The following is a 27,775-nucleotide window of genomic DNA, read 5'->3' on the forward strand; positions in this document are numbered from 1 at the left end:
CTTCTTAAAAGAAATATTCATGAACTACAAAATAGATTATATACAAATATTTATTAAACCTATTTTCCCAGTGAGCTGGGTTGCACTAAAGGAGAGTGATTGATCACCCAGGCTAAGGAGAACCAAACTCATGGCCTCCCAGTTGTTAATCCAGCACCTCAGCCAGTATACTGAAACAGTTTATAACTTTTGGGTGATGGGAATTGCTCTATCCTTTAAAAAGTAAAATTTTACAAGTAGCAAGTAAAAAAAGATGGTTTCCTCAGTTCCAGCCTGGGGAATTTCACAGCTGCTGGGCTATAGTCACAAAGGCCCTTTTTCTAGCACCTTATGAAAAAGTCTGATTGGACACCTTTGAAGAAAGGATCTGTTATCCAACACAAACACCAACTCCATATTCTGGAGATGTGCTGAAGATCAGAAGTGACCTCAGAAGCCTCTCAGCAAGACAGTCTTGAAGACCTTGGAGACTGAATCAGGTCACTGCAGTCTCTGGCTTAAATTCATTGCCCTCTTCATTTTAAGCAGATCAAAGGATGTTAAGAGACATTTCAGTCATTTGATCCAAAGGCACAGTAGGAGCTTCAAAAGCCCAAGGAATGGTCCTTCCAAGAGAAATTGGATCTGCAGATGGATCAGAAGTAGCCAGCTGAGCAAATGACACCAAAAGGATCATGTCCCTCTTTCTCTTAATCCAGAAAATAGAGAATTGTTTCTGTCCTGCTCAATCCAATTCAGAATTTCCTCTTGAGTTGGAAGAAATCGTTTTTCATAATCAGAAATCACCACGGCATTTGGTCTTGCTAGTGGTGGAGATGGCTCAGGGATTTGTTCTAATATCTCAGCAATGTCCATAATTTCTGGAAACTGGGTAGAACATTTGGTCGGGGCATCCTGAAAAAAAAATGCAGCAAAGTCATAGGAAGCCCTAACTCACTTACCCTACTGTAGGGTGACAGCAAAGCCCATTCAGAAAGTCAAAACATAGCCTCTACCCTTAAATATCTGACTCCCATTTTTCAGATTTCCAAGCTCCTTAACTTCACCAAACTTGGCATTGTTTATAAGCCAGCCAGCTTTTGGGACCACCCTTTTCAGAGTTCTCCATAAATGGCAGAAATACTGGATGAAAGGAACTTGTTTTCTCACCATTTCTGCTAGGATAAGCAATTTCCTCCCTCCACCCCCAACAACCTATGGATCTATCCTTTCTCTTATCTATGGAAAAGGACAATCTTTATCCTGTTTTTTGCAACAGCTTTCCTCAATTTGGTTCCCTTCAGATGTGCTAGATTGCAATTTCCAACACTCCCAAATATTCTCACACTTGTGAATGATGGGAATTGTAATCTAATGCAAATCTGAAGGTACTGGGGTTAGGTAAAGGTAAAGGTTCCCACGCACATGTGTGCTAGTCGTTTGCAACTCTAGGGGCCGGTACTCATCTCCGTTTCAAAGCTGAAGAGCCAGCACTTGTCCGAGGACGTCTCCGTGGTCATGTGGCCAGCATGACTAGACACCAAAGGCACACGGAACACTGTTACCTTCCCACCATAGTGGTCCCTATTTTTCTACTTGCATTTTTACGTGCTTTCGAACTGCTAGGTTGGCAGAAGCTGGGACGAGTAACAGGCGCTCACTCTGTTACGTGGCACTCGGGATTCAACCCGCCAAACTGCCGACCTGATCGACAAGCTCAGCATCCTAACCCACTGAGCCACCGCATCCCTTCGTACTAGGGTTAGTGATTGATAATTCTTACATAATTAAGAAAAGTTTTCAATTGTGAGAATATATTTGCAGATTCAGTTGTGAGCGCATTTTGGGGATGTAGATATGGATCAGCAGTGAAACTCAGAAATATGGCAAATAAAAAGAAAAAAAGACAAGAAAACCAAATATCTTTAGCACAATGTACAGGCATGGTATTCTGCTTTGACCAGCCATTCATAGTAACCTTACACAGAAGATGAATAGAATACAATTTTAAAATGTAAATAAAGTAATGCCTTGGTCAAATGCACAAAGTAGTTGGCCTGGACTTTATGTCCATCCAATGACTACTTAAACAACCTACATCTGCAACCTTTAGTTTGGGGTTTAGCTTTAGTTCTTTTTAGGGCTATCTAGAAAGAGAAGCAGATGAATCTCCAAGATCACAGTAGAAGACAATACAGTACTTCCTCTTTAGTACACCCTGCAAATGCACTTAGTTCCTGCAATTTTGTAAAAAATCCAATTGCTTCTTACCATGGCCAGCACAGTGCTCTCTTCATTCACCACCACAGCAATCCCACTGTGTTTTGCATCTGGAATTTTCTCCCAACACCACCGAGGCAGCACCTTATGGCAGAAGCCCAGTAGCCTACAAAACAGAGATATTAGAGGTTGCTTTGCCCAGGATTCAAATTAGCAATTAAGGCAACCAGTAAAAGAACTTAGTTGACCCATCCACACAGATGTTATGCCTGCATCTCTGCTTTTCATCACTTACCTTCTATATTTAAGCAGCACCATAATGGACCCCATTATAATCAGGATTACCACAAGTGAGAAAACTATCACAATGCTCTGCCAATGAAAAACTGCAAAAGATTTAAGGAAAACACTGTGATTTATTTTGTATCAAATGTATACATTGTCAAATTTACTCCATCTCAAGGATGCTTGCATGCCAAAATTCACAATTTCCATGGTACAAGATAAAAACATCAACTGTAAAACAACCTCTGAAAAAATATAAACTACTTCAAGAATAATATTAAAACGGACTTCCGGGTGGTGCTTCAGCGGCGCAGACAGTCAGATTTGACAGCTGGCACTTTGATCCCATTGAAGCGGCGGAATAGCCGATGATCAGCTGTTCCGCCCCTTGAAAACCCTTCCCCTTGGGCAAAGAGGGGAGGGGGAGCTTCCAGGTAGGGGTAGAGCTCCCCTAGCACGCCCAGAACATTTGTTCTGGGGCATGAAGGGTGAGAGTTCCCCCAAAGCCTGGGAATGCTCCGGATCGGAGGACTCTTCTGCTTTAGCAGAACAAGACACTGAATCCACTCCTGCCGGATCTGATTGTCATCTTGAGTGGCTGCAGCAGCAGAGTGGATGCAGGAGCTGTATAAATAGCAAGTACAAGGCTTTAACTCTGAAACTTAAACTCTCTTCCTGTTCCAACGATCGTTTTGAAAGAAGGGGAAGATGGTGCCTGACTGATTTTTTTTTTGTAACAAGAAGCGAAAGTGTTTTTCTTCAAAGTAAAATGACTGTTTGGATACTGAGTAGGAATATGTAAAATGGTCTTTTTTTATTAAAAAGTTTTATAAAGATTACAATATTATCCCCTCCCCAACCCACCCTTAAACCCCCCTCCTCCTCCCCCACTTCCCAGAGCTGAGTACAGGGTTACAAATATAATAATCATAATCTAACTAACATTAACCAACTATATAAATAACCAAGTTCATAATGTGCTTTAACTCCCCTATAACATAAATACAAGATAAAAGTATCCAAGTTATTAAACAATACTAATACTAAAATAATAATACCATATACCGGTAATTAGAGCTAATAATAAAAAAAGAAAAATTTCCACTATAATAAACTATAACACTCTAAAATTTACTCATAAGCTAAATGGAACTTTTTAGTCCCATATTTATTCTGAATATAATCTATCCATCTTCTCCAGACCGAAATGTATATTTCTTGTGAATGATCCTTCAAATAAGCAGAAATCTTAGCCATTTCTGCTAAATTTGACACTTTAAGCATCCATTCCTCTATAGTAGGCAAGCAATCCTTCTTCCAATATTGCCCTACCAATAACCTTGCAGCTGGTATCAAGTTCAACATCAAATTAATTTCTTTAGTATCACAATCTGTGATAACACCCAATAAAAATAATTGTGGAGTGAACTTTCTCTTGAAAATCTTTTGAATGTTCCACCAAATTTTAATCCAAAAAGCTTTTATATTTCTACAAGTCCACCAAATATGAAAATAAGTAGCATCCAAACTACCACATCTCCAACATTTGGGCTGTAAATTAGGATACATACAAGATAACTTTTTAGGATCCAGATGCCATCTATAAAACATCTTATAAAAATTTTCTCTTAAATTTTGGGCCTGGGTAAATTTTACTTTTCTAACCCAAATTACCTCCCATATATCCAATGGAATCAGTTCTTGAATATTTTGAGCCCACTTTACCATGCAATCCTTAACTAATTCCATTTCCGAATCCAATCCTATTAAAGCATTATAAATCCTCTTTATATGCGCTCGATTTTGATCTTTAATCTGTTTTACCAAATTTTCATCCATTAATGTAATACCAACCTTCTGATCTAACTTCCACCTAACTTGCAATTGAGTATACTGGAACCAAGGCTGTACAATATTTTCTTGTTTTAACTCAGCTAACGACCTTAATTGCCAATCATTCCCTACCAACCTAAGTAATTCCTTATAAGAAATCATATCCAAATTCACACCCATAGATACATCCTCTATTGCGTGTCCAGGAATCCCCCCAATTGGTATTTTATAATTCAACTTATAATAATACTTTTTCCAAACACGCAATAAAGCACTTCTTAAAATATGAGATTTAAATGCGTCAACTTTTTTGTTATATATTAAATATGCATGCCACCCATATAGTAGGTCCCATCCCTCAAGATAAAGTATTCTTTTATTTGTTAAATTAAGCCAATCACTGACCAATGTTAAAACCACCGCATCATAGTATAATTTCAAATTAGGCACCTTAAGTCCTCCTCTTTCCCGTGTGTCTTGTAAAATCTTAAGTTTAACTCTTGGTTTTTTCCCCGCCCAGATAAATTTATTAATACCCTTCTGCCATTCATCCAAATTAGCATTTTTTTCAAAATAGGTATCATTTGAAACAAAAAGAGAAACTTTGTTTACATTCATTTTAACAGCTGCAATTTTCCCCAACAAAGATAATTGTAATTTTTTCCAATTACCGTATTTAAATCCTTTTGTACTTTTAACCATAACATCTCATAATTATTCTTATATAATTTCGCATTAGAGGCTGTAATATATACTCCCAAATATTTAACCTTTTTCACTGTTTCATAACCTGTTAATTTTACTAACTTCCTTTTCATTCATGGTCATATTTTTAGATAATATTTTGGTCTTATTGTTATTTACCTTAAAACCAGAAACTTTCCCATATTGAGTTATAATTTCCATCAAGTCTATAACCGATTGAATCAGTTGAGATAGTGTAACAACCAAGTCATCCGCAAATGCCCTTAGCCTATAATTATTCTGCTTTATCTTTATTCCCTTTATTTTGGTTGATTCACGAATTTTAATCAATAAAATCTCCAATGTTAAAACAAACAACAATGGTGACAGGGAACATCCCTGTCTTGTGCCTTTTTCAATTTTAAATGCCTCTGATAATCCCCCATTAATTATAATTTGTGCCGATTGTTGTTGATATATAGCCTTAATATATAGTTCTTATCCAAATATTCTATTAAATTTACAATTTGTCGTACATTATATTTCAAATATCTTCCAGTTATAAATCCAGACTGATCACTATGAGACCTGGTTGGGCTCAGAGGGTGGTGTCCCTCTGGTCGATCTCTGCCCACCAGGTTTCCAGGTGCTGCACCGGGCTCGGGCTCAGGGTAGGGGCGGGGGAGTGGCGGTAGTTGTGAGGGAGACCCTTTGTCTGCGGGAGGCCACCGTTGTCCAAATAGCCAGGTGTGAGTCCCTCCTCTTGAGATGTGGCCCTAGAGCTCAGTTGGGCTTGCTGCTGGTGTACCTTTCACCTAGTCGCGCAGCAGCAGCCCTGCCTGAGCTTCTTGACATCCTCTCGGGGCTGGTGATTGAGTTCCCCAAATTTATGATTTTGGGTGACTTTAATCTACCATCCTTGGGAGGATCATCTGAGTTAGCTCGGGAGTTCATGGCTTCCATGACGGCCATGGACCTGATGCAAGTAATTCAGGGCCCGACTCATGTGGGGGGCCACACGCTCGATTTGGTTTTTCTATCTGGACGGTGGTTAGATGATCTGGGTGGGGGTTGTCCAATTGTTATGCCCCTGTCATGGACCGATCATCATCTCCTGCGGTTGGTCTTCCGTTTTGCCACTCCCCGTTGTGGGGTTGTTGAACCAATGAGATGGTTCCATCCTAGGCACTTAATGGACCCTGAGAGGTTCCAGGCAGCGCTGGGGTCCCCACCTGCCTCCTTTGCTCACAGCTCAGCCGACGCCCTTGTGGAATCCTGGGAAAAGGCAGCCACAGAGGCACTCGACCGAGTTGTACCCATGCGGCCCCTGACCCGGTGCAGATCCCAGTGGGCTCCATGGTTTTCCGCGGAGCTCAGGGAGATGAAGCGTCGGAGACGGGGCCTAGAGAGCTGTTGGAGATCCAGCCGGTCTGAATCCGACCAATTGCGACTAAGGTCCTTTACAAGGTCTTATCTCGCAGTGATGAGGAGGGCAAGGTCTAATTACTTTGCTACCCTCATCGCGTCCGCAGATAACCGCCCGGCTGCTCTGTTTAGGGTGACCCGCTCCCTCCTTAATCAGGAGGTGAGGGAGGAGCCCTTGCAGGGCCGTGCCGAGGAGTTTGGCCAACATCTGTCGGACAAAATCGCTCGGATCCGGACTGGTTTGGACTCCGACTGGGCAGAGTCTGACGATGAGGACATGGGCGGTCTTGTTGATATTATCTGGGAGGAGTTCGATCCTGTGACTCTGGACGAAGTGGACAGGATCATGGGGAAGCTGAGCTCCACCACGTGTTTATTGGACCCGTGCCCCTCCTGGTTTATGCGGCTCGGGAGGGGACACGAGGCTGGATCCAGGCAGTGATAACTGCTTCCTTGAGTGAGGGTAGTTTTCCTGCCGCCTTGAAGGAGGCGGTGGTGAGACCTCTCCTCAAGAAGCCTGCCTTGGACCCAGCTGTATTAAACAACTTTCGTCCGGTCTCCAACCTTCGCTTTCTTGCGAAGGTTGTTGAGAGCGTGGTGGCGCATCAGCTCCCGTTGTTCCTGGAGGAAGCTGATTATCTGGACCCGTACCAATCGGGTTTCAGGCCCGGGCACAGCACGGGGACGGCATTGGTTGCTCTGGTGAATGATCTCTGGCGGGCTCGGGACAGGGGTTGCTCCTCTGTCCTAGTCCTATGAGACCTCCCAGCGGCTTTTGATACCATCGACCATGGTATCTTGCTACGGCGTCTCAGGGGGTTGGGAGTGGGACGCACTGTTCTTCAGTGGTTCTCCTCCTACCTTCTGGGACGCTCGCAGTCGGTGTTGGCAGGGGGGCAGAGGTCGACCTCGAGGCCTCTCGTTTGTGGAGTTCCTCAGGGGTCGGTCCTCTCGCCTCTCTTGTTCAACATCTATATGAAGCCGCTGGGTGAGATCATTCGTGGTTTTGGGGTTGGGTATCATCAATATGAACTGAGCTATCTTAACTCTAATGGGACAAAGTAGAAGGAATACACTTCAAAAACTTTGCCTCAGTTCCTGCAGGTGACAATGACCGATTAAAAAGTATGCAGTCACACTTGCAAATGATGAGAATTGTAATCTAACGCAAATTTGGAGGTGCAGTGGTATGATCCATCCCAGAAGTATGCAGATACAGGTAGTCCTCATTTAACAACAATAATTGGGCCTGGAATTCTATCACAAATTGATGCAGTCATAAAGCATGATGTCATGAGACTGCATCACTTAGCTACACAATCCCAGCAGTCTCCATTGTCATCATTAAGCAAACACCTTACATGACTGAAACATGGAAAGAATCCAGAACTATTTGCTTATATTGCTGAAATCACATCCCAAGGAAGCAGGTGAAAGATACAGGTGAGTGTATTGGCACTGTAAAATATGTGCTGTGGCTAAGTGCTATGGAATATAGGCAGATGGGTGCTATGGAGCATTGATTGTGGGCACTATAGAGTATAGGTGTTCAGGTGTCATGGGCAAGTGTGTGCTGTGGGTGAACACTGTAGAGTACAAGTGGGTGGGCTCTATGGAGTATGGGCAGACACTACAGAGTATGAGTGAGCATAGGTGGGTGGGTGCTGCAGGTGGGCACTATGGAGTATAGGCAAGTGGGTGCTGTGGATGAGCACTATGAAATATGGGTGGGTGGTGCTACAGAGTATGAAATCCCTATGCCACCTGGGGGCAGGAGCCAGAGCAACTTGCAGGAGCAACTTGCAACCTCCTACTTGGTCACCACGATGTAAAAAAGATGTCGAGAGTCTAGAAAGGGTACAGAGAAGAGCAACAAAGATGATTAGGGGGCTGGAGGTTAAAACATATAGGGAACGGTTGCTGGAATTGGGTATGTGTAGTTTAATGAAGAGAAGGGTGAGGGGTGACATGATAGCAGTGTTCCAATATCTCAGGGGCTACCACAAAGAAGAGGGAGTCAAGCTATTCTCCAAAGCACCTGAAAGCAGGACAAGAAGCAACAGATGGAAACTAGTCAAGGAGAGAAGCAACCTAGAACTAAGGAGAAACTTCCTGACAGTTAGAACAATTAACCAGTGGAACAACCTGCCTCCGGAGGCGGTATATGCTCCAACACTGGAGGTTTTTAAGAAGAGACTGGACAGCCATTTGCCTGAAATGGTATAAGGTTTTCTGCCTGAGCAGGGGGTTGGACTAGATGACCTCCAAGGTCCCTTCCAACTTTATTATTATTATTATTATTACTGGCTTCCCCATTGATTTTGCTTGTGGGAAGATGGCAAGGAAGCCACAAGTGATAATAACATGGTCACAGGACACTGCAAACAATGTAATTGTGAGCCAATTGATGAGCATATCATGATCATGTGACCATGGGGACACTATGATGGCTGCAGCTTTGAGAACTGATTTAAGTTCCCCATATTCATCGTAACTGCATGGTTGCTGAATGAGTGGTTGTTAAGTGTGGACTTCCTGTACCCAAAACTCTTTACTGGTAGTTCTCGACTTATGACAGCAATTGGGACTGGAATTTCCATCACTATGTATGTGGTCATAAGCATAAAGTGATCATAAATCACTTAGTGACAGCAATCCCTGCAATCCCAGTTGCCATTGTTAAGCAAATCCCACAGTCATTAAACAACTTTCTGCCACCTTCCCAGAACTAAAGTCAGTGGGGAATCCAGCAGTTTGCAAGTCCAAGGCCAGCAGACTGCCGCCAAGTGTGTGTGTGGGGGGGGGGAAGCAAGGCAGTGTGCAAGGGTGTTGGGGAGGGTCAAGGACAGTACACAAGGATATGAGGGTTGAGGAGGGTGCATAGGGATGTGAGGGGATGGATGCCTATGAGGTGAGGGTGTGCAAGGGTGCAGCTAGGTCGAGGAGTGAGTAAGGGTATGAGGGAACGAGCGTGAAATGTGCATAAATGGAGGATAAATGAGGGTGTGGCGTGATTAGGGAGAGGGGAGTGGTATAGGTTAAGTACACTGGACAGCAGCAGAAATTGGGGAAGGTGTACTAGAGCGCAGAGAGGTGCACAAGTGGCTGGTACAGTGCAAGCACAAGAGAAGCTGGCGGTGGGTGGAGGAGACTTACCTAGGTGACTTGCGAACCTCCCTGCTGGCTTCCCCACTGACTTTCTGGGGAAGCCAGCAGGAAAATTTGCATATAGTGAACATGTGATCACAGGGTGTTCCAATTAGTCATAAATGTGAACTGGTTGCCAAATACCCAAATTGTGATCATATGACCACAGAGATGCTGGGACGACTGGAACAACAAGGACCAAGCCCAATGCCCTCATAGCTTTGAATAGTCACTAAACAAGTAGTTGTAGTTTGAGGACCTGTAATTAATAGCCAGAAGGTATCAAAATCCTTAGAGCAGTTTTTGTGCTAAAGTGATTGATTTCACATCTAGTTTTATCATGATCTTTCTTGCTCCTATAGTTAGTACAATATCTCCTGTTAATATACCAGTTTGGTTTAAGGAACAAAGCTCCTTGCAGTCCCTCCTACCTGATGTACTGAAGTGATGCATGGCACTGGCTGCACCCTCTCCAGCCGATGTAGAGCCAGTCATCCAGACCTGGTAGGTTGTTCCTGGCTCCAGATCTGAAAGAGTGTAATTTCTTTCCGTAGCACTAACTGTAATGTAAAACAAACAAACAAACAAACAAAAATCTATCCTAGGCAGGTGGTAATCCGGACCCATCATCCAGAATTCATTGGTGAGGATAACTTACAAAAACAATGCAAAACCAAGTCTAACTTCACTAGCAGTTTTACACAAGACAAGAAAAGAATATACTGCGTTTACACTTTACAGACAGAAAGGGAATCCCATATATTTTTCACAAAGAGATGTCTTGGCTTTTGGAAAAGAATGCCTTACAATGTACATTTAATATAAAGCATAAGGAGATCAAGATCTCTGCATTCTTCTCCCCCACAAATATGTGTTGACTGTTATTGTTTTCTTGTTGCCACACATTGAAATGTACAGGTAGCTCTCAACATAGGATGGCAACTGGGACTGGAATTTCCATCACTAAGCAATGCAGTCATAAAGGCAATCACATCAGTTAGGGACAGCAATCCCTGCAGACCTCGCTGCTGTTGCTAACTGAATCCCATGGTGGTTAGGTGAGGCAACTTCCTGCAAGCTTCCCACAACTAAGTCAGTGGGGAAGCTGGAAGGAAGTTGCAAGGCCTGGATGATTTACCAGCAGGCAGGCAGGCAGGCAGGTAGGTAAGTTAATTTTAATGTTAGGTTTTACATTTTTTTAATCAGTTATAATATGTTGTACACTGTGCCCAGAGACCCTCTTTGAGGAAGATGAACAGTTTAAAAATATGAAATATAAATAAATATAAGTAGATGCTGCAGGGCAGAGAGGAGTGCAAGGGGGTATGTAAAAGTGCAAGGGAGGTGTGACAAGGCTCAGGGAGGATGTGGGGTGGGGGGTGTATTTATTTATTTATTTATTTATTTTATTACATTTATATACCGCCCTTTCCCGAAGGTCTCAGGGCGGTTTACAGGGTAATTAAAACCAAAATACAAAAGTTAAAAACAAGTTTAAAAAAAATTAAATTGTCCCTGTATGCCAGAGTGCAAGAGGGGAATGGAAAGAGCTGGGGACAAGTTGGGGAAGATATGAAGTAATGTACAAGGGCAGGAAGAGGATAGGGCGAGGGTGTGTGAGAGTGGCCTGGTGAGGGTTAGGGAGGAGCACAAGGTGTGCAGGAGTGTGAGGGAGGCACAGCAAGAGCCAGGGAGGATGTGCAAGGATGAATGAAGGTGTAAACAAGGGACAGCAAGGGTCGAGGAGGGTGTGCAGGAGTGGCTGGTGTGGCACAAGGACAGAAGGGCTAGAACAGAGTGTGCAGATGGGGGAGACTTATCCCAGTGACTTGCAACCTTCCCTGCTGGTTCCCCATTAGGGAAGGTCGCAAATAGTGATCCTGTGATAGCGGTATGCTTCAAGTGCAACAGCAACTAAGTATGAGCCTGTAGGCAAATGCCCAGATCATAATCATATGACTGCAGGTTGCTGGGGTAGCAGGAACTCCAAGGACCAGTCATAACCACCATTTGTTTGAAAGACTGCTGAACAAATAGTTGTAATTTGAGGATTACTGTATGGATTGCATCAACTGGAAATCTGTTTGTAATTTGGGGGGTCTAATGAAGGGATTTGGGTTTATTTTCCACATAAAAGATGTGCTGCAGAGCTAAAAACCACTCCTTCTCATACCTTTCTATATTCTCCCATAGAAGGGGATTTTGCTCCTAGGTTTCCAGATATATTTTAGGCTGCAAAGGAACAGCCAAACAAGGAAGAACATATCCAGCTGCATGTGCTTTTTACTTAAAGAACCAGACTCCCCCCTCCTTTGTTATATAAAGAGAATAGATAAATATGGTTTCTCTTGCTATGACTATTAGTTCCCCAAAAGCTATACAACAAATTTCTGGACCCACAAATCTTACCTAAGTGAGCTTTCTAGGGAAAAGCTATAAGGTAAAGGTAAAGGTTCCCCCGCACATGTGTGCTAGTCGTTTCCAACTCTAGGGGCCGGTGCTCATCTCTGTTTCAAAGACGAAGAGCCAGCGCTTGTCCGAGGACATCTCCGTGGTCATGTGGCCGGCATGACTAGACGTTAAAGGCACATGGAACGCTGTTACCTTCCCACCGTAGTGGTCCCTATTTTTCTACTTGCATTTTTACTTGCTTTCAAACTGCTAGGTTGGCAGAAGCTGGGAAGAGTAACAGGCGCTCACTCTGCTATGTGGCACTCAGGATTCGACCCGCCAAACTTCCAATCTTCTGATCGACAAGCTCAGCGTCCTAACCCACTGAGCCAGCTATAGATATCACCTAATTTCAAACTAATGCCCTTGAGAAGTGATGAATTATCTCCATTTAATATGGGACTGAAGGGAATAATCCCAATCATCTGGAGGAAACCAGAGGAGAGAGCTGATGCAGAGCATTGTAATTAAGAGAGGAAATTTTAGGAGGACCCAATGCCTTCCTCCTCAATGAGGTTTAGGCTGACTTAGACTTAGAATCTCACTCACTGGGCTTGTGAACCATAAGGCTGTCTGAACGGAGATGTTTCAGGTAAAGTTTATAGTATATGATATGCCCATTGCGGTCTGCCAAGGGAATCTCCTCCCAAGAGATGGAAGTGGCAGTAGACGAGAGTCTTTTGTCTTGCAATCCTTGGGGACCAGCTGATGGTACTGGAAAAGCAAAGGAGGAAACAGAGGCTGTGAACTGGTTCAGCAGGCAAGCAAAGCGTACAGTTCATCTCCATGCTGTAACAAAGACACATTGCATTACCTACCACAGTACAGAAGATATACCAAAAGTCAAGTTCCATAGGCCAATAGATCCAAAGGAGACCATCAATTTATGAACACCAGAGGAAATGTTTCTATACTAAGAAATGTTCAAAGATCATACATCCAAGGTAGTATTCAAGAAGAAAATGGCCACCATTCAAACATTTAATGTAATTTGTCTCTGGAAACTGACTAACAGTTCTCCCAATATAGGTAAAGTTCTATATAATGGATGCAACCTTTTTTTCAGTATGGAACTCATAAAACAGCTTCCCTCCAGAACTCTGGAAGTGATGGCCTTCTGAAAGGAAATGACCAAATTCTTCCATTGATTGTGCAACAGCTGAAACCCCTTAAAGCAGGTAGTCCTTGCTTAATGACCATTTGTTCAGTGACTATTTGAAGTTAGGACAGTGCTGAAAAAGGAGACTTACAATTGGTCCCTGAAGTTCTGGCCATTGTAGCACACACACCTAACATGGTCATATGATCACGTTCCGGGTGCTTGGCAACTGGTTCACTCTTATGAGGTTATAGTGTCTTATACAGTAGTTATGTGACCACCATTTGCAACCTTCCCTGCCAGCTTCCCATAGGCAAAATCAATGAAAGTTACTCTGGTAAGCTGTTTGTCAAGCACCCAAAATGCGATCATGAGACTGCAGGAGGGGAAGCAGTTGGAATTTTGAAATCAGGTCATAAGGAGCTCCGGGGACCTCTGTCACAAATTTGAATGGTCACTAAGCAATTGGTTATAACTCAAGGACTACCTGAACCAACTATCTAACCTTAAGTCTCTCAGTGCCTAAGTTCTCTATCTTAGATAATTGAAGCCCTATCTCTTTTGTACCTGTATCAACATTGGTCACACATACAAAGGGGCAGAGCATCAGTCACATAGACATGGCTGCCATCTTGACTTTTTTTAATACACCTCCTCTCCTCTGCTTCCAATAACCTTGGGTGTTTTTTTTCTCTTGGGCAAAAAGAAAAAGAAAACAAAAAAAGCTAAGGGAAAAAAACCTAAGCAAATCTGTTCTAAGACTGTTACTTATTTAGCTAAAAAAAATAATAAAGCAGTATCTTTCTACCACCTCTGCAAAAAAGCTGTCATTTTAAGAGAAGGCCTTGTTGATAGGCTGTGGTTTTCTGCCTGTTGTTTCCTGTCCTTTGGAGGTGGGTCTCTGCTACTATGGCATGGATCTGGTAGAACAACCCGATCTATAGAGTATAAAAGGGCAACACATGCATGTTTCCAAGCCCTCTCTAAAAAACAGTTTTTAATGCTAAGCAGCTGCAGCCATTAACACTCACCAATAATGTTTTTAAAAACAGTTTTTATTTATAGCACTGTTTTCACACTACTATTGTAAGCTACTTCAGGAAACGCATAATTGAGAAGTGACATATAAATAACAATAAACAGAAGGATGAACCCAATCAGTTTTGGCTTTCCCAACAAACCATAGCTTGTTTTCTATACAGATCAGCAGAGTGCTTGAATTCAATTATAAAGTTTATTCTTGGGCGCAAATTTCCTTTGCTGCTGGAGTTAGCTATACTGCATTAGTTAAAGATATAAATATAGTGCCTCACACTACAGCCCATTTTTTATTGTAGCAAAGATCATCAATTCTAAAGAGCGATGCTAATCAGCGCCCAACCTCAACAGGGCAGAGATGGCTGTGCTATTTAAAGTTACAAGAATGCAGGGAGGAAAATTCATCTGAACGCTCTAAAGATCAAAGGGGAAATTCTGGCTCCACTAGTAAGCCCCCTCCCTTGCACCCCTGACAATTACCTTCTTCTTTGAAATAGGCACGTACAGAGTCTGAGGCAGTTCTCCCATGAGCATACAAACCATACACACACACAAGGTATGGTACTTTTGAACTGAAATTGCCTAAAGAGGAAGAAAGAAACAATGTTTAGGAAACTAATGACTTGCCTCTGGAAGTTGTGGGTGCTCCAACACTGGAAGTTTTTAAGAAGAGATTGGATGATCATTTGTCTGAAATGGTATAGGGTTTCCTGCCTGAGCAGGGGGTTGGACTAGAAGACTTTCAAGGTCCCTTCCAACACTGCTATTCTGTTTATTATTATTATTATTATTATTATTATTATTATTATTATTATTATTATTATTATTATTGTTGTTGTTGTTGTTGTTGTTGTTGTTGTTGTTATTATTATTATTATTATTATTATTATTATTATTATTATTATTATTATTATTATTATTATTATTTGCTGTATGAACCTTAGTGAGTGGCCTTTGCCAGCCAGCTTTTCTCTCACCACAGGCTAACAGCTAAGCATGCCTTCATTTCAGTACACAATCCAGCAGAAGATAGCTATTAAACTGTGAAAGGTAAAAGTCACATGCGTCTGCTTTAATTTGCTTCTGCAGGAAATCAAGAGAACATAGGACTCCAAGAAGTAGTGGAAAACTTTCAGCACCTCTTTTTCCAGAGGATACCTGCTCCCTTTTTTCAACAGACAAAATTCACTCCAGTGTCCCAGAAGGTGCCATGACCCAATTTCCTTCTACTCCGTTTACTTAACAGAAATGGAGGGACAAACTAGATAAAATTTATGCATTCAAGCAGCATAATTTCATGGTTTTCATTATATAAGACGCAATTTATATGCTTCTGTCAAAATTTGAATAGCCTGGAGAAGATGGAGCTCTAATGCTATAGAGAGCTCCCCTTCCCATGACCTTGCATGCTTGTCCATAGTTGCTGTATCCAAGGAAGCTTCCTCGAACAAAATGAGGCTTTTTTTGTGTGGGGGGGGGGAATGAAAATAGCGGCTGCAGAGAGATAATATTTTCAGTCAGTGGTAGTGGAAGAGGCAGCCACAACCACGCACAAAGAGAAAAAGAGTATGTGCTACGTTTCCTCCTATTTTGTTGTTTACATAATTAATAACATTACTGGATAATCTCACCTCTCAATAGGGCGCTGGTACTGCTTCCAAGTGTGCGAGTCCAGTTCAGCAACTCTCCCGTACTATCAGCAATCTCTTTTCTCCACTCGACCACATATTCTTTAGGCTGAACCCACTGAGAATCCATGCTGGGCTTCCATGTCACGTTGAGACCCAAACCTTCTGATGCCACTACTGTCACCTCCTCAGGGCCTGGGAGCTCTAGGAAAAGGAAAGACAGTTCACCATTATGCAGGACATTGCCCAGAACGCTGGCTATCATCCACACAATTAGCCATAAAATAATCTCATTAATTGCAAGCCTTGAATCTCAGCCAATCTCAGAAAGCTAAACATGGTTGGACCTGGTTAGTACTTGAATAGGAATCTATTAGTTGAAACAAAACCCCTCCAAGCCTTAGGAACAGGTCATGGCAAACTACTTAGTTGTCAAGAAAATTGCACAGATTTCCAAATCATCACCAGGCCTCACCAGGCCATCCTTCTCAAGTTGTTCAGTTTGTCTGAGGAACTCACCTGGCCTCTAAAAAAACTGCTTGGTTTCACAAAGTTTAAACCCTTGATGACCTCATTTACCCATCAGTGTGGTTTTCTTGGCAACAATACGAAAGTCATTTCTGCATAACATTTTGAGAATTTCCACTCTTGCCACAGCCTTAGATTTTCTTCTAATTTCTCATCCAAATATAACCAGGAGTTCTTAGTATTTAAGGGTTAGCCCAGGTACACTAGATGTTATGTAGCTGGGAATTTCACCCCTAAAATTAGAGAATCAAAGTAGTTAACTGCCTGGTATAAAATACATCAGGATCTTTTCTTAAGGTGGAGTACAGAAAGGGTGACAGGAATGAATATGTTGTGAGTGAAGGGAAAGGAAGCCACCACCTATTCTTCTTCAAGAATCAGATGAGAAAGCCAGAAAGTGAGGCAAGAAAGAACTGTTTCAACCCTTTAGTGTAACATGAAGGTGCACCTGTTTTCTCCAAGCTGAGATTGGCCCAGAGAGTCTTGTTAACAGAATTGCGGGCTGCTATTGAGACGTACTGTGCAGCAATAGGGATCAAAGCCTGACAGCAATTGTAATTCATTCTGTAGAGTGTTTTGCTGTGGTCCAGGAAGACAATTTCATAATCAAGGATCTTTCCCTGGGCTGCTTCTGGATCCAGTGCCTGTGAGAAGGGAAGCAGAATTCCTCAGCAGAGTAAAGAAAAAGGAGGGAGGGAGGGAGGGAGGGAGGAAAGAAGGAAAGAAAGAAAGAAAGAAAGAAAGAAAGAAAGAAAGAAAGAAAGAAAGAAAGAAAGAAAGAAAGAAAGAAAGAAAGAAGAGAAAGGGAAACGGCTGAAGTAACCCAATTCATAGTCACTTGTGCCCTGCTTGTCCTGAACCAGACACACCACAGGTACTGGTCATGAGCAATCCCAGTCAAAACTGGATCAACATTAGAGTCTGTGCCATTGACATGAGCAGTACAAAAATTAAAAGATAAAAGATTGCACTCATTTTGGCAAGTAAATGATAGGTTAAGAAAATGTGCACAAGCTTCTTCCTAGTTTCTTCTAAAAAGCAGGAAGCTGTCAAGTGAAAGACGTTTTATCAAGAGGGGCTGAAAAGACCATCCTGAGGTGCTTCAATGTTTTTCACTCCAAGGACCAAGCAAGCAAAAAAAAAAGGGGGGGGCTTTTTCCCACTCTCTACTATCTCCCTCACCCTAACTGCTTGCATCCCTCTCAGGTGAGAACCTACTCTTGGGCCCCAGGGGAGTCCAGCTGCCCAAACAGGGAGAGGATAAAAAAACAGAAATAACTAGCCAAGCTGGAGCTGTAAAAGAGACCTGATTTTTGCTAGCATTACCTAGCACAGGGGTAGGCAACCTCGGCGCTTTTATGACTCATGGACTTCAACTCCCAGAATTCTGGGAGCATAGCTGACTCAGGAATTCTGGGAGTTGAAGTCCATGAAGTCATAAAAGAGACGAGAGAAGAAATGTATGCACATTAGGGCAATTTGCAGGTCAGTACAGAAAATGTTGTAGTTAATAAACGCTTTGACTTGCTGCCTACTTATATGTGAATTTCTAATCTTTTGTAACTTAATTTTACTGAAAGGGGAAAAAACTGGTGATGAGAGTTATTGCATGTTATTTAAGGCATTTTTTAAATTCACTGTCAGTGGAAGAAGACAAAAGAAGCAGCTGCTCGAGTTACTCTCCATGAAAAAAAAACATTTTTAAAATAGGATCAAGTTGAAGAATTTTATATTTCAGGGAATTTGAAAGCATTCAGCTCTACATGAAATGCAAGCCTGATAATATGGAAGTTATCATACATGTTCCAAGATTGTATTACTGTTATTTCTTGCCTTTACAGTATATTTTACAGAATGTTCAAAGGAACTTGATTGTTACTAATAACTTTGGGTTTACACTTCTCAAATGAAATCTGATATCCTAGGATGCACATTTTAGGCTAAATTAGATTCAGGTCTATGGAAAGTGTATTTTGAAAATCACAGCTGCTAAGCTTATTACTGAATCATCATTCTGTTTGTTTTATTAGAATGAATCCTAAGCACATTTATCTTGCTCTTATTTAATAGCTCCTGACAGTTAATAGATGCCTCACCAGCACTTGAAACACCTCTTTTCATGTATTAAAGTTTAATTAGCAGTGGGCTAATGCCTCCTTAAGTAACACCAGCTGCCTGCAATTAGTGCAGGTTCGAGTTCCACCAGGCTCAAGGTTGACTCAGCCTTCCATCCTTCCGAGGTAGGTAAAATGAGGACCCAGATTGTTGGGGGCAATAAGCTGACTTTGTAATAATGCCGCTGGGGGGGGGGGGCGAAAGCCCTAATAAGCAGGCATATACATAGAATGAAGGCTATTGCTAAGCACATTGATTTGTGCTTCTAAGATTGTAAGCCGCCCTGAGTCTTCGGAGAAGGGCGGGATATAAATGCGATTTAAAAAAAAACCACTTCCAAATTTGCAGCAGGGGTATATTCTACCTATGTAAAACAGCTTCAGTTTTTAAGAATACATTAAGTATCTAGATAGACTTCCTTTTTATTTCCAAATCTTTTTTCTTTTCCAATTTTTTTCTTGTATCTCTAATCAAAATGAGAAAAAGCGTTTCTCTCTCTTCCTTGGCAAATTTGGCTTCTGGTCCAGTTACTGATATCATTCTTGTAGAGATTTTGTTTCTTTAAACTATCAACCCTTTGGATCATTCATAGTTTGCCTCAAAATTCTTTTATGCAGATTCTGATCTGGCCCTAAAAAGACTGACCTGCCCTAGGACCCACAGAGAGGAACACTATATGATAAGAAACAGGATGTAGCTCACCTTCCAGAACAAGAAACAGCTTTGATTCTGGCGGTCAGAAACACACTCTTTTTGCCACACATCAACTTGACCCAAAGGAGCTAAAGGAATCAGAAAGGAGGCAGGTAATTACTAAGAACAAACAGGATAGCCACACAGGTCTTCCCCTGAATAATACAAGTAAGAAACAACTGAAAAAGGAACACTGTGCATAATATGTAAGGTTACAAATGGGGGAAAAAATCCTAATAAGGATAAAGACTCAAATACAAAAAAAATCCAATAAGGATAAGGATGCAGACCTGGCTGTTCATAGGCAATGAATATCGACCAAACAGAACCAACAGAAAATTAGAAATCTACACTAGACTCCTCCCAGCCATTCAGTGAATGCTAACACTTTTGATAACACTTGTCCCAAAATTATGTATTTTAATTGCACCTCTATTTGTCTCAAAATGCATTGTGTAAATGCAGCAAACAAGTGTTTGAAAAAGTATACATCGACCAGTTTTCTGCTGAGGTGCTACTGCATTCACTTTGATTGCATGAATTGCTGCTTCATCCACAGCTGTACCTACCAGCCTCACAGGTACAGAAGAGTTTGGAAGAACTCCATTCGCTCCAAAAGCCTTTTTTATTTTTTGGGATGCACCGTACCTGCACCTCATAGCAGGTGAATGGTTTCAGGTCATAGAATTCATGGTTTTCTTGGTCTAGATGGGTCTCCTGCAGCTGGGAATGGAACATACTCATATTGTTGTTGTTATATTAACATTCTAACCATCTATTTTGCAAGATCACTCAAAGGGATCCAAGTTGAAACAAAAATTTCAAAAACCTTTCATCTAAATTTCCACTAGAATTACAGCGTCTAATATTACACCGCAAGAACAGAATAGCACGCTGGATGCAGATCCATATCATGTTTACTATTAGGACCTAAAGTAATATATAACAGCTAAAGCAAGGATTTGAGAATGGCCTCCAGGAAACTGCCTTCAGTTGATTAACAGGGAAATCCTAGACAAAGCCAGCTGTAGCTCAATGAAATGGACCTTCAGCAGAGAGCCACAATTCAAATGATGGGAAAAAATTGAAAACATACACAAAACAGGTCACAAATGCAAGATAGACTCACATAGGCCCATTCATGGTCTGTGGATATCTTGTATCGAATAGCGTAACTGAGAGGTTGGTCACTATGCAATTCAGACCACTGAGGGTTTTTCCATGTCACTGTGGCTTCAGAGCAATCCTGTTCCACGTGATCCAGTTCAGGAGGACAAGGCTTCACTAAAACATGAGGGAAGAGTTTAATCATATATCATATCACTCATCATTACTCCTAACTGCCACACCTAGTGATAAAAGCAGTGATCTACACACAGACATTGCACTAAGCCAAAATATGGTTTATTTTTGACTAAGCAGTGTGTGAAACTATGGAGAGATTAGTGATGTGTGTAGGGCTGTTTTGGCATATTCAGCAAACCTTGGTTAGAAAATCTTGGCTTCGCACAATACATAAGTCTCATCATGTCAATGGTTTATTGAATAAGCCACAACAGACTGGGTTTTCACATTATCCTAAATCATAAGCAAGCCAAGCATGTCATAGCTTTTCAAAATGTGTGAATTTAGTCAAGATATCTTTAGTATAAGGTATCTGTCCTACTGTAAATCCAGTCCTTCTTATACTTGGGACCCAGTCTTGATCTTCCAGAGTCATACAGAAGTCTGCTATCTGAAATGTGCCATGCAATTCCTCAGGAGGTAGAAAATTCAGAATGTTAACCTATAGACCCAACTGGCTGCTGTGAGGACTATAGAGATGAGCCTGAGCGTTAGTGTCAGTACAAACAAGGAAAGTGACAAAAGCCAAAAGGGGCCAACACTTGGCCTGCACAAGTAGGCAAGAAAAGAAAGGCACTTTTTTGAAGCAAAAAGTGATCATTGTTTTCCTAGATTCATTCTCAGAGCATTCTGGCTCTCGAATTTAGTTTCTCTAACCTATTTCATCCAGGCTGAAGTTTAATTTCTTGAAGACAGCAATACCGGCTGCACTGTGAACTTCCATCCAGACACTGTATTTGTCTCCATGTGTCAATTTCCTTCGTTCAATAAGCAGCCAGTTCTGTCCCGTCTGGGCTATCACTAAGTGCACTTGGCCAAGATGTCTTCAGAAAAACAAGGATATACAGATATATCTAACAACAGATTATATAAATGGAAACTAGACATTTGCTATTTCCTATCAATCCAGCTATCCTGCCCAAGCCGGCATCTTTCAAGAGTTGCAGATAAAGGCACAGACGCATAGACACCCACAAAACTCTTTATCTAGTCCCCTTTAAGCTCTTTTTAAATTATTCTTCTTGACTTCCAACTGTCTCTGCCTTTTAATCTTTGCAGAACTGCAGATTTTGCCTGGTGCCAGCTATTACAAAAGAGATTCTACATAGAACTTTTAATTTTTGAAAGAAAGAAAAGCCTAAGCCAGCTAAATGTTAAAAGCAAGTCATTTAAAGCAGTCATAATTTAGAAACGATTCTTCTTTCTTTCCTGTGCACTAAACATCTATAAAAAGTTTAAACTCTATAGTCAAGGTTCTTATGTTCTCTGAGCTTTAATGAAAAGACTTCTGACACTTGCTGTTTATGATGGTAGCTCCTATGTGCTTTTCTGAAAATCTCTCTCAGAGCTCCCAATCCACTCAGTTCAACTGACAAAGATAACTCTTCCATTATTTTCCTTAATATTCTACACTTTTCTAATATTGGCCCATTTGGCTAAAACCTCATTCATGAAACTATAAAATCCTAATAGGTTATTCCTTTACTCTCTGTAATCCCCTATATACTTCCTAAATAAAGTCATTTAGTCAATAGATTACACTGGCCAACATAAGAGGTCCTAGTTGAAAAAGGCAATGAATTATTAATTTGGATATTTGTACTATAAGTCAATATAAGGGCTCACTAACGGGAGCATTATGCCAAATTTTAGGCTCTGGTAGTGAAGGATATAAGTGGCGTTAGGATTTTGAGATTCCCAGGTCAACCAGCTGCAGTTCACAAAGTTGCTGAGAAATGGTTGGAAGCACTGCAGGCCCATAGTGGCATCTGGGTCACCTACAAAAAAAATGAAGACACATTTCATGGGAAGGAATTATAGCTACATGAAAGTTAGGATCCTCCTAACCGAACTTTCCCTAACTCCTGTCTTTGTGTTAGGACAGCAACTTGAAAAATCCCCAGAGAATCCTATAATCCTAACATAGCTAGAAGAAAGACTTGGGAGAAGAGATTCCAGAAGAGGATGCAATAGGTTGGAAACAGTGTGGAGTTTAATCCTGACCTGCCACTGCTTCAACAGTTGCCTGCCCTAGAAGTCATTATTTGCCACCCAACTACTAGGATTATGATTACAGCCATTCAAAATAGATGCAGGAATTACACAGTCAAGAACTGCAAATGAGATTGACTATGGTACCAAACAGTAGAAGAAGCTCATCATATGCAAACTACCATCACAGGAAGATATTAAGGTATTAAATTTTAAGGCTATATGTCACATTTACTATCAGGAAGAGAATTGCTGCAGCACATCACAAAGGATGGGACCAGAATTTGTATTCCCTCTTTTTTAAAAAAACAAGTTTTATTAATTTTCCAGTTTTACATCTAAATATTTAGTAAGCAGCGTGGTGATTGGGTAATCAATAGTCCAATAACAAGATCTTTTGTACATGTCTCAGGTTACATCATCAAAAATTCCCTCTCTCTTTCCCTTACTACATCACATTCAAGTTAATACATTTCTAATTATAACATGATCAGTTAAAACATTCATCAATATAATTTTACTTATACATATCCATGTCCTGTTTTTAAATTTTACCTAATTTCAATTACGGTGTTCCAATTTGGCCTTTAAGGTCCATAATAGATTTCGGGTAACCCAAATTTCCCTTATTTCATTACATAATAGCTGTCATATCTATAATACACATATTGCTTACTTAAATACATTCTTATTTTATTTCACAGATATATTCTATTTCTCATCCTAGTACCTCATCATTTACTAATAAAGTATCATTTATTATCTCAATCCATAATTCAAAACTATATTCTAATAGCTAATTTTCATTTCCCTTGTAAATCTAAGTCCTAGATATTAAATCAATTAATATCTTTTAAAGTCTCCCCTTAGCCCATGAAGTGAAGTTTTAGGCTCTTCCATTATGAATAAAAAAAATCCCATTTTTTAAGCCTAACTCTGGTTTTCTTTTTGTGCCAAGCAGGCTCCCATAACAGTGCCTTTAAATCCTCAAGTGGATCTCCCTTCATTCCTACACGTTCTTTGAATCAAGGGAGACAATCCAATTGTCAATTTTTCAAAGGAACTGGCCCCTTTATAATCATTAAATTGTTGCCCTAATAGTTCAAATCTCCATGTTTGGTTTTGTATATTTGTCAGTTCAGTCTGGTCTTCTTCCGATTTCATCTGACTTGGGTAAGAAGTCATGTCCAATGTTGTGGTTGTTGTTTGGCTGTGCAGATTCTCAGTATGCTGTATTTGTTGAAGGTCCTCTTCACGGTCGTCGCCCCTCCAGGGTGACTTTCTACCCTTTTCAGGGTGTCCCAACGGAGGAAAACCAGGCGGCGGAGAGAACACTCTCCCGGCACATCCACCGGCACTGCAATTGCAAACTGGAAGCCATATTCCCTCTTTTTTAAGAATAGCATTAAGCCTATTTAGAGTTTGCATAACACTAAATGTAATGCAAATATGTCCTTCACCTTCAAATTCTGAAAAAATATGACGTTTTGCTACCAATTTTTAGTTGTCAGAAGGAGGGGGCCTCTGGAGGCCAAGGTTGGCCACTATTGTTCAATCCTTTCAGGGTATTATTGAAAATGAAAAATAATGTGTTTATTTGAAGAACATTTAAAACAAGTTCAGCTCAAACTGAGGTCTGGGATTAATACAATTAGAACATATACTTTGCTAATTCCTGCTGTCTCTACTTTTCCCCCCAATTGTCAACAGACCAAATTTCCTTTCCCCTATTTCAACCCTAAGACATAATTCTTTATTCTCCAGGTTATCTTCTCCAGCTATTCCAAACATAAGCCCCCAATATAGTTTTGCCATCACTCAATCAGCAAGCAAGATAAAGGTCAATGTGTTGAAAATGTTTCGCTTGCTTCACTTCTTCTACTTTGGAGGCCTATTTGGGGCTTTTGATAGATTTCCTGTGTTGGTTTTAAAGAGCAAGGGGCAAGAAGGTGACAGTAGCAGCAGCAGCCATCACTAAGTGCAGGTCTACACACATTTGACAGTCCTTCTTCTTGTTGTCTTGAAGTTGTGCAAGCATGTCTGGCCAGCCTGCCTCTCCTTAGCAAACAGAGATCTGAAGATATATGGTAGGTCCGCAGATCCATCAAGATCCCTAATCACAGGTAACTGAATACATATTCTCTTACCATTGGAGCCCTAAATGGCTGCCATCTCAGATCCCTTTAAACTGGATCCACAACTTACAACAAATTTGAGACATGGTACCTAAATTAAAGGGATGCGGTGGCTCAGTGGGTTAGGACGCTGAGCTTGTCGATCGGAAGGTCGGCAGTTTGGCGGGTTGAATCCCAAGTGCCGCATAACAGAGTGAGCGCCTGTTACTCGTCCCAGCTTCTGCCAACCTAGCAGTTCAAAAGCACGTAAAAATGCAAGTAGAAAAATAGGGACCACTCCAGTGGGAAGGTAACAGCATTCCGTGCGCCTTTGGTGTCTAGTCATGCCGGCCACATGACCACGGAGACGTCCTCGGACAAGCGCTGGCTCTTCAGCTTTGAAACGGAGATGAGCACCGGCCCCTAGAGTCGGAAACGACTAGCACGCATGTGCGGGGGAACCTTTACCTTTACCTTTTACCTAAATTAAAGAGATCTGAAATGGGATATGGCTTTAAACCTTCAGTTAAAGAGAGGCATAGGAAAGTTAAAAATGGTTCAGCTCACATGTTCATTACCTGGAATTGACATCCAAGCATATTGGCTTTCCTCAAGAGCACAGATGAAGTTTTTGGGAAACAGATCTATTGAAGCAAAGCAATAATATTTCTCCTTTACCTTTCAGCCCAGAGACCTTGAAGGTTAGGAGTAGCAACCCTGCAATACCCCATCTGCTTCTCATGATGCTAACTCAAGTAGTGGTACGATGGAGGAGCACCTGGAGAAATGCTCAGCCTCTGTAACATTAAAAGAAAATCATTCCATCTTCAAGTTATTAACAGAGCAGAAAATAAAACATTTTGAAACTCAAAGAGTTTGAGGGTAGAGTAAGGGTTGAGAAGATAAGTTGGGAAGGAAGGAAGGATTGGAAAACTGTTGTGTCACTTATTGTTGGCAATATGCGACAAGGATCGGATAACCACATTGTTCAAAAGATAAGCCATAGCAATGGATGAAGGGGGAAATAAGAACTGTTCCCTAAAATTTCACATATGCTGGGTATGTTTTATAATCAGTTATCAATGGGCTCACCATTTTATCCAGTCTACTGAAATTTGAATAAAGTACAATAGACTAAGTTCATATATTAGGTTGGTTTACAAATCCTAAGTTTATGATGCCAACTAAGTGGAATAAAAACAAATAATGTTAAGTATTAACCGAACACACTGTGGATTATTCAGCAAAATATAGGGAAAGCAGCTGTGGATTACAGTTATACATGGAGCAGATACATACAATTTCCCCAGGTCATTCCCCTGACAGTGATTATATTTGGACACCATAGTATCTGCCTTATTCACATATTAAATGTAGTTCTTTTCACCATATTATGTAAGCCAGTCATTTTTAAACTGATTTATAATTTCGCATGTTGCATGAAGCACTTCATAGAGTTTTTGCAATACTACTAGCATGCAGATATATTTGTTTAATCAATTTAGAAACTACCCAACTTCTAACCCATCAGGGAAACTACACTGAAAAAGTAATGAAAAGAGTTCATAAGCAGCCCAAAGACACATAACCAAACAAAACAAAACCCATATTCAATAGGGGCTCAACCATCAATCTGCCCCATAGCCTGGGAGAATAGATAGGTCTTCAGTAGCTTCCTGAATGTCACAGGATGGGAACATAATCTAAATCTGGATTTGGAGAAACTGGTTGATAGGATGTATTCCTTATGTATGAAATGCCTAAGATCACATGGTAATTTACAATTATTTTTATTTATTTATTTTAATCCCATTTATATCCCGCCCTTCTCCGAAGACTCAGGGCGGCTTACAATTTAAGCACAAACCAATGTGCTTAGCAATAGCCTTCATTCTATGTATATGCCTGCTTATTAGGGCTTTGGGGGGGGGAAGTGGCATTATTACAAAGTCAGCTTAATTGCCCCCAACAATCTGGGTCCTCATTTTACCTACCTCGGAAGGATGGAAGGCTGAGTCAACCTTGAGCCTGGTGGGATGCGAACCTGCAGGCAGCTGGTGTTACTTAAGGGGGCATTAGCCCACTGCTCCACCAAGGCTCTTAAATAAATAAAAAACAGGAGAAAGAGTGCCAGGAATCCGTTTTGGGATGGGACTTGGACTTTCCCAGGACCAAATCAGACTGACTGAGGATCTCTTCTAGCAAACAGGCTAGACAGACAATTAGCGGATGTGACAACTGCGGATCTATTGTCTTCCGAAGGAATCGGGTAGCGCCACCTTCCCTATTGCCTGTGCTGTATACCGGTATTCGAAGCAGCCCCTACAGATAGCCTGAGACAGCGCCACAACCCTCAGTTCATCTGGCTCCAATGTTTCATGCTAACTGCTAATTTCTATAAATGCCTTCCAGCTATAAAAATCAACGTCCCGACCGGAGATCGAATTCATTACACGAATACGGAGAGGAGGTCCCACAATGACCCCCCACACACACACACACACCCTTGTCATCACCCCACTCCGTGTGTGACAATATTGTGAATTCATAAGAATGTTTCTGGGACCAGGTAAGTCGCCTGTTTAAATTGCTCTTTGGCTCCCACTTGAACTCCAAACAGTCCCTTTCCACTTTAGGTGAGCCATTCATCGGAAGCTAATTTTAATCGGAAAAGATTCGCAGAAGGAAAGTTCCCAATTGCTTGGGAAGATCCGAGGAAAGCCTGCAGAAAATCCCAAGCAATTTTTTTCTCGAAAGGAGAAGGCGCTTTCCCCCCCCCCCCCTTAGCTCACTTACCACCATCAGCTGCCAGCGCTCTCCAGCGCCAGTGTTTCCCAGCACCGCAGAGAAAAAGACTGTCGCGAGTTGACTCAACGCTTCCCGGACGTCGCCGCGCCAGGCGCGTGAAGCTACCCCTGGTCGCTCCAGGGCCCCGAGAACGCCCCGCGCCGCGCTTGCCCCGCCCTCGGCCCAACCGCGGTGGAGGGGAGGCGGGTAGAGGGGCGCCAGCTGTTCGCGGATTATTTCCATTTCCTCTTCTGATGCAGACCGTGTTTATCATCAAGGGTTGAGACGAAAGAAGAAGCCGCCTGCTTCCTCCCTGCATGCCGCGCTCTCCAAAGTTCGAAAGGAGGAACGTGAGGCCGGCGTAAAAGAGGAACTTGGGCAGCTAACGAGAAGCATCACAGGCGGCGGGATTT

The 27,775-nt window shown here is 41.6% G+C and overlaps 1 protein-coding gene across 2 annotated transcripts; it reads right to left on the reverse strand.

The window, feature by feature from the left end:
- Positions 1–32: 32 nt before the first annotated feature.
- On the reverse strand, positions 33–27,572 carry IL27RA (interleukin 27 receptor subunit alpha). Of its 2 annotated transcripts, XM_081317920.1 has the most exons (15): positions 27,372–27,572; positions 25,254–25,372; positions 22,100–22,247; positions 21,127–21,293; positions 20,255–20,409; positions 19,695–19,848; positions 19,135–19,214; positions 16,766–16,961; positions 15,793–15,993; positions 14,642–14,743; positions 12,574–12,738; positions 10,005–10,133; positions 2,495–2,585; positions 2,251–2,365; positions 33–894 (listed from the first exon to the last, which is right to left on the reverse strand). In XM_081317920.1, exons 2-15 carry the CDS (start codon positions 25,315–25,317, stop codon positions 673–675), a joined length of 1,989 nt encoding a protein of 662 aa, XP_081174046.1. In that variant the 5' UTR covers positions 25,318–25,372; positions 27,372–27,572; the 3' UTR covers positions 33–672. The 2 variants fall into 2 exon arrangements, with proteins under 2 accessions (XP_081174046.1, XP_081174047.1); XM_081317921.1 differs by lacking the exon at positions 2,495–2,585 and having other exon boundaries at positions 669–894.
- Positions 27,573–27,775: the final 203 nt, after the last annotated feature.

The sequence above is a fragment of the Vipera berus genome, assembly GCF_964194415.1.
Source record: "Vipera berus genome assembly, chromosome: 2".
Taxonomy (NCBI): Eukaryota; Metazoa; Chordata; class Lepidosauria; order Squamata; family Viperidae; genus Vipera; species Vipera berus.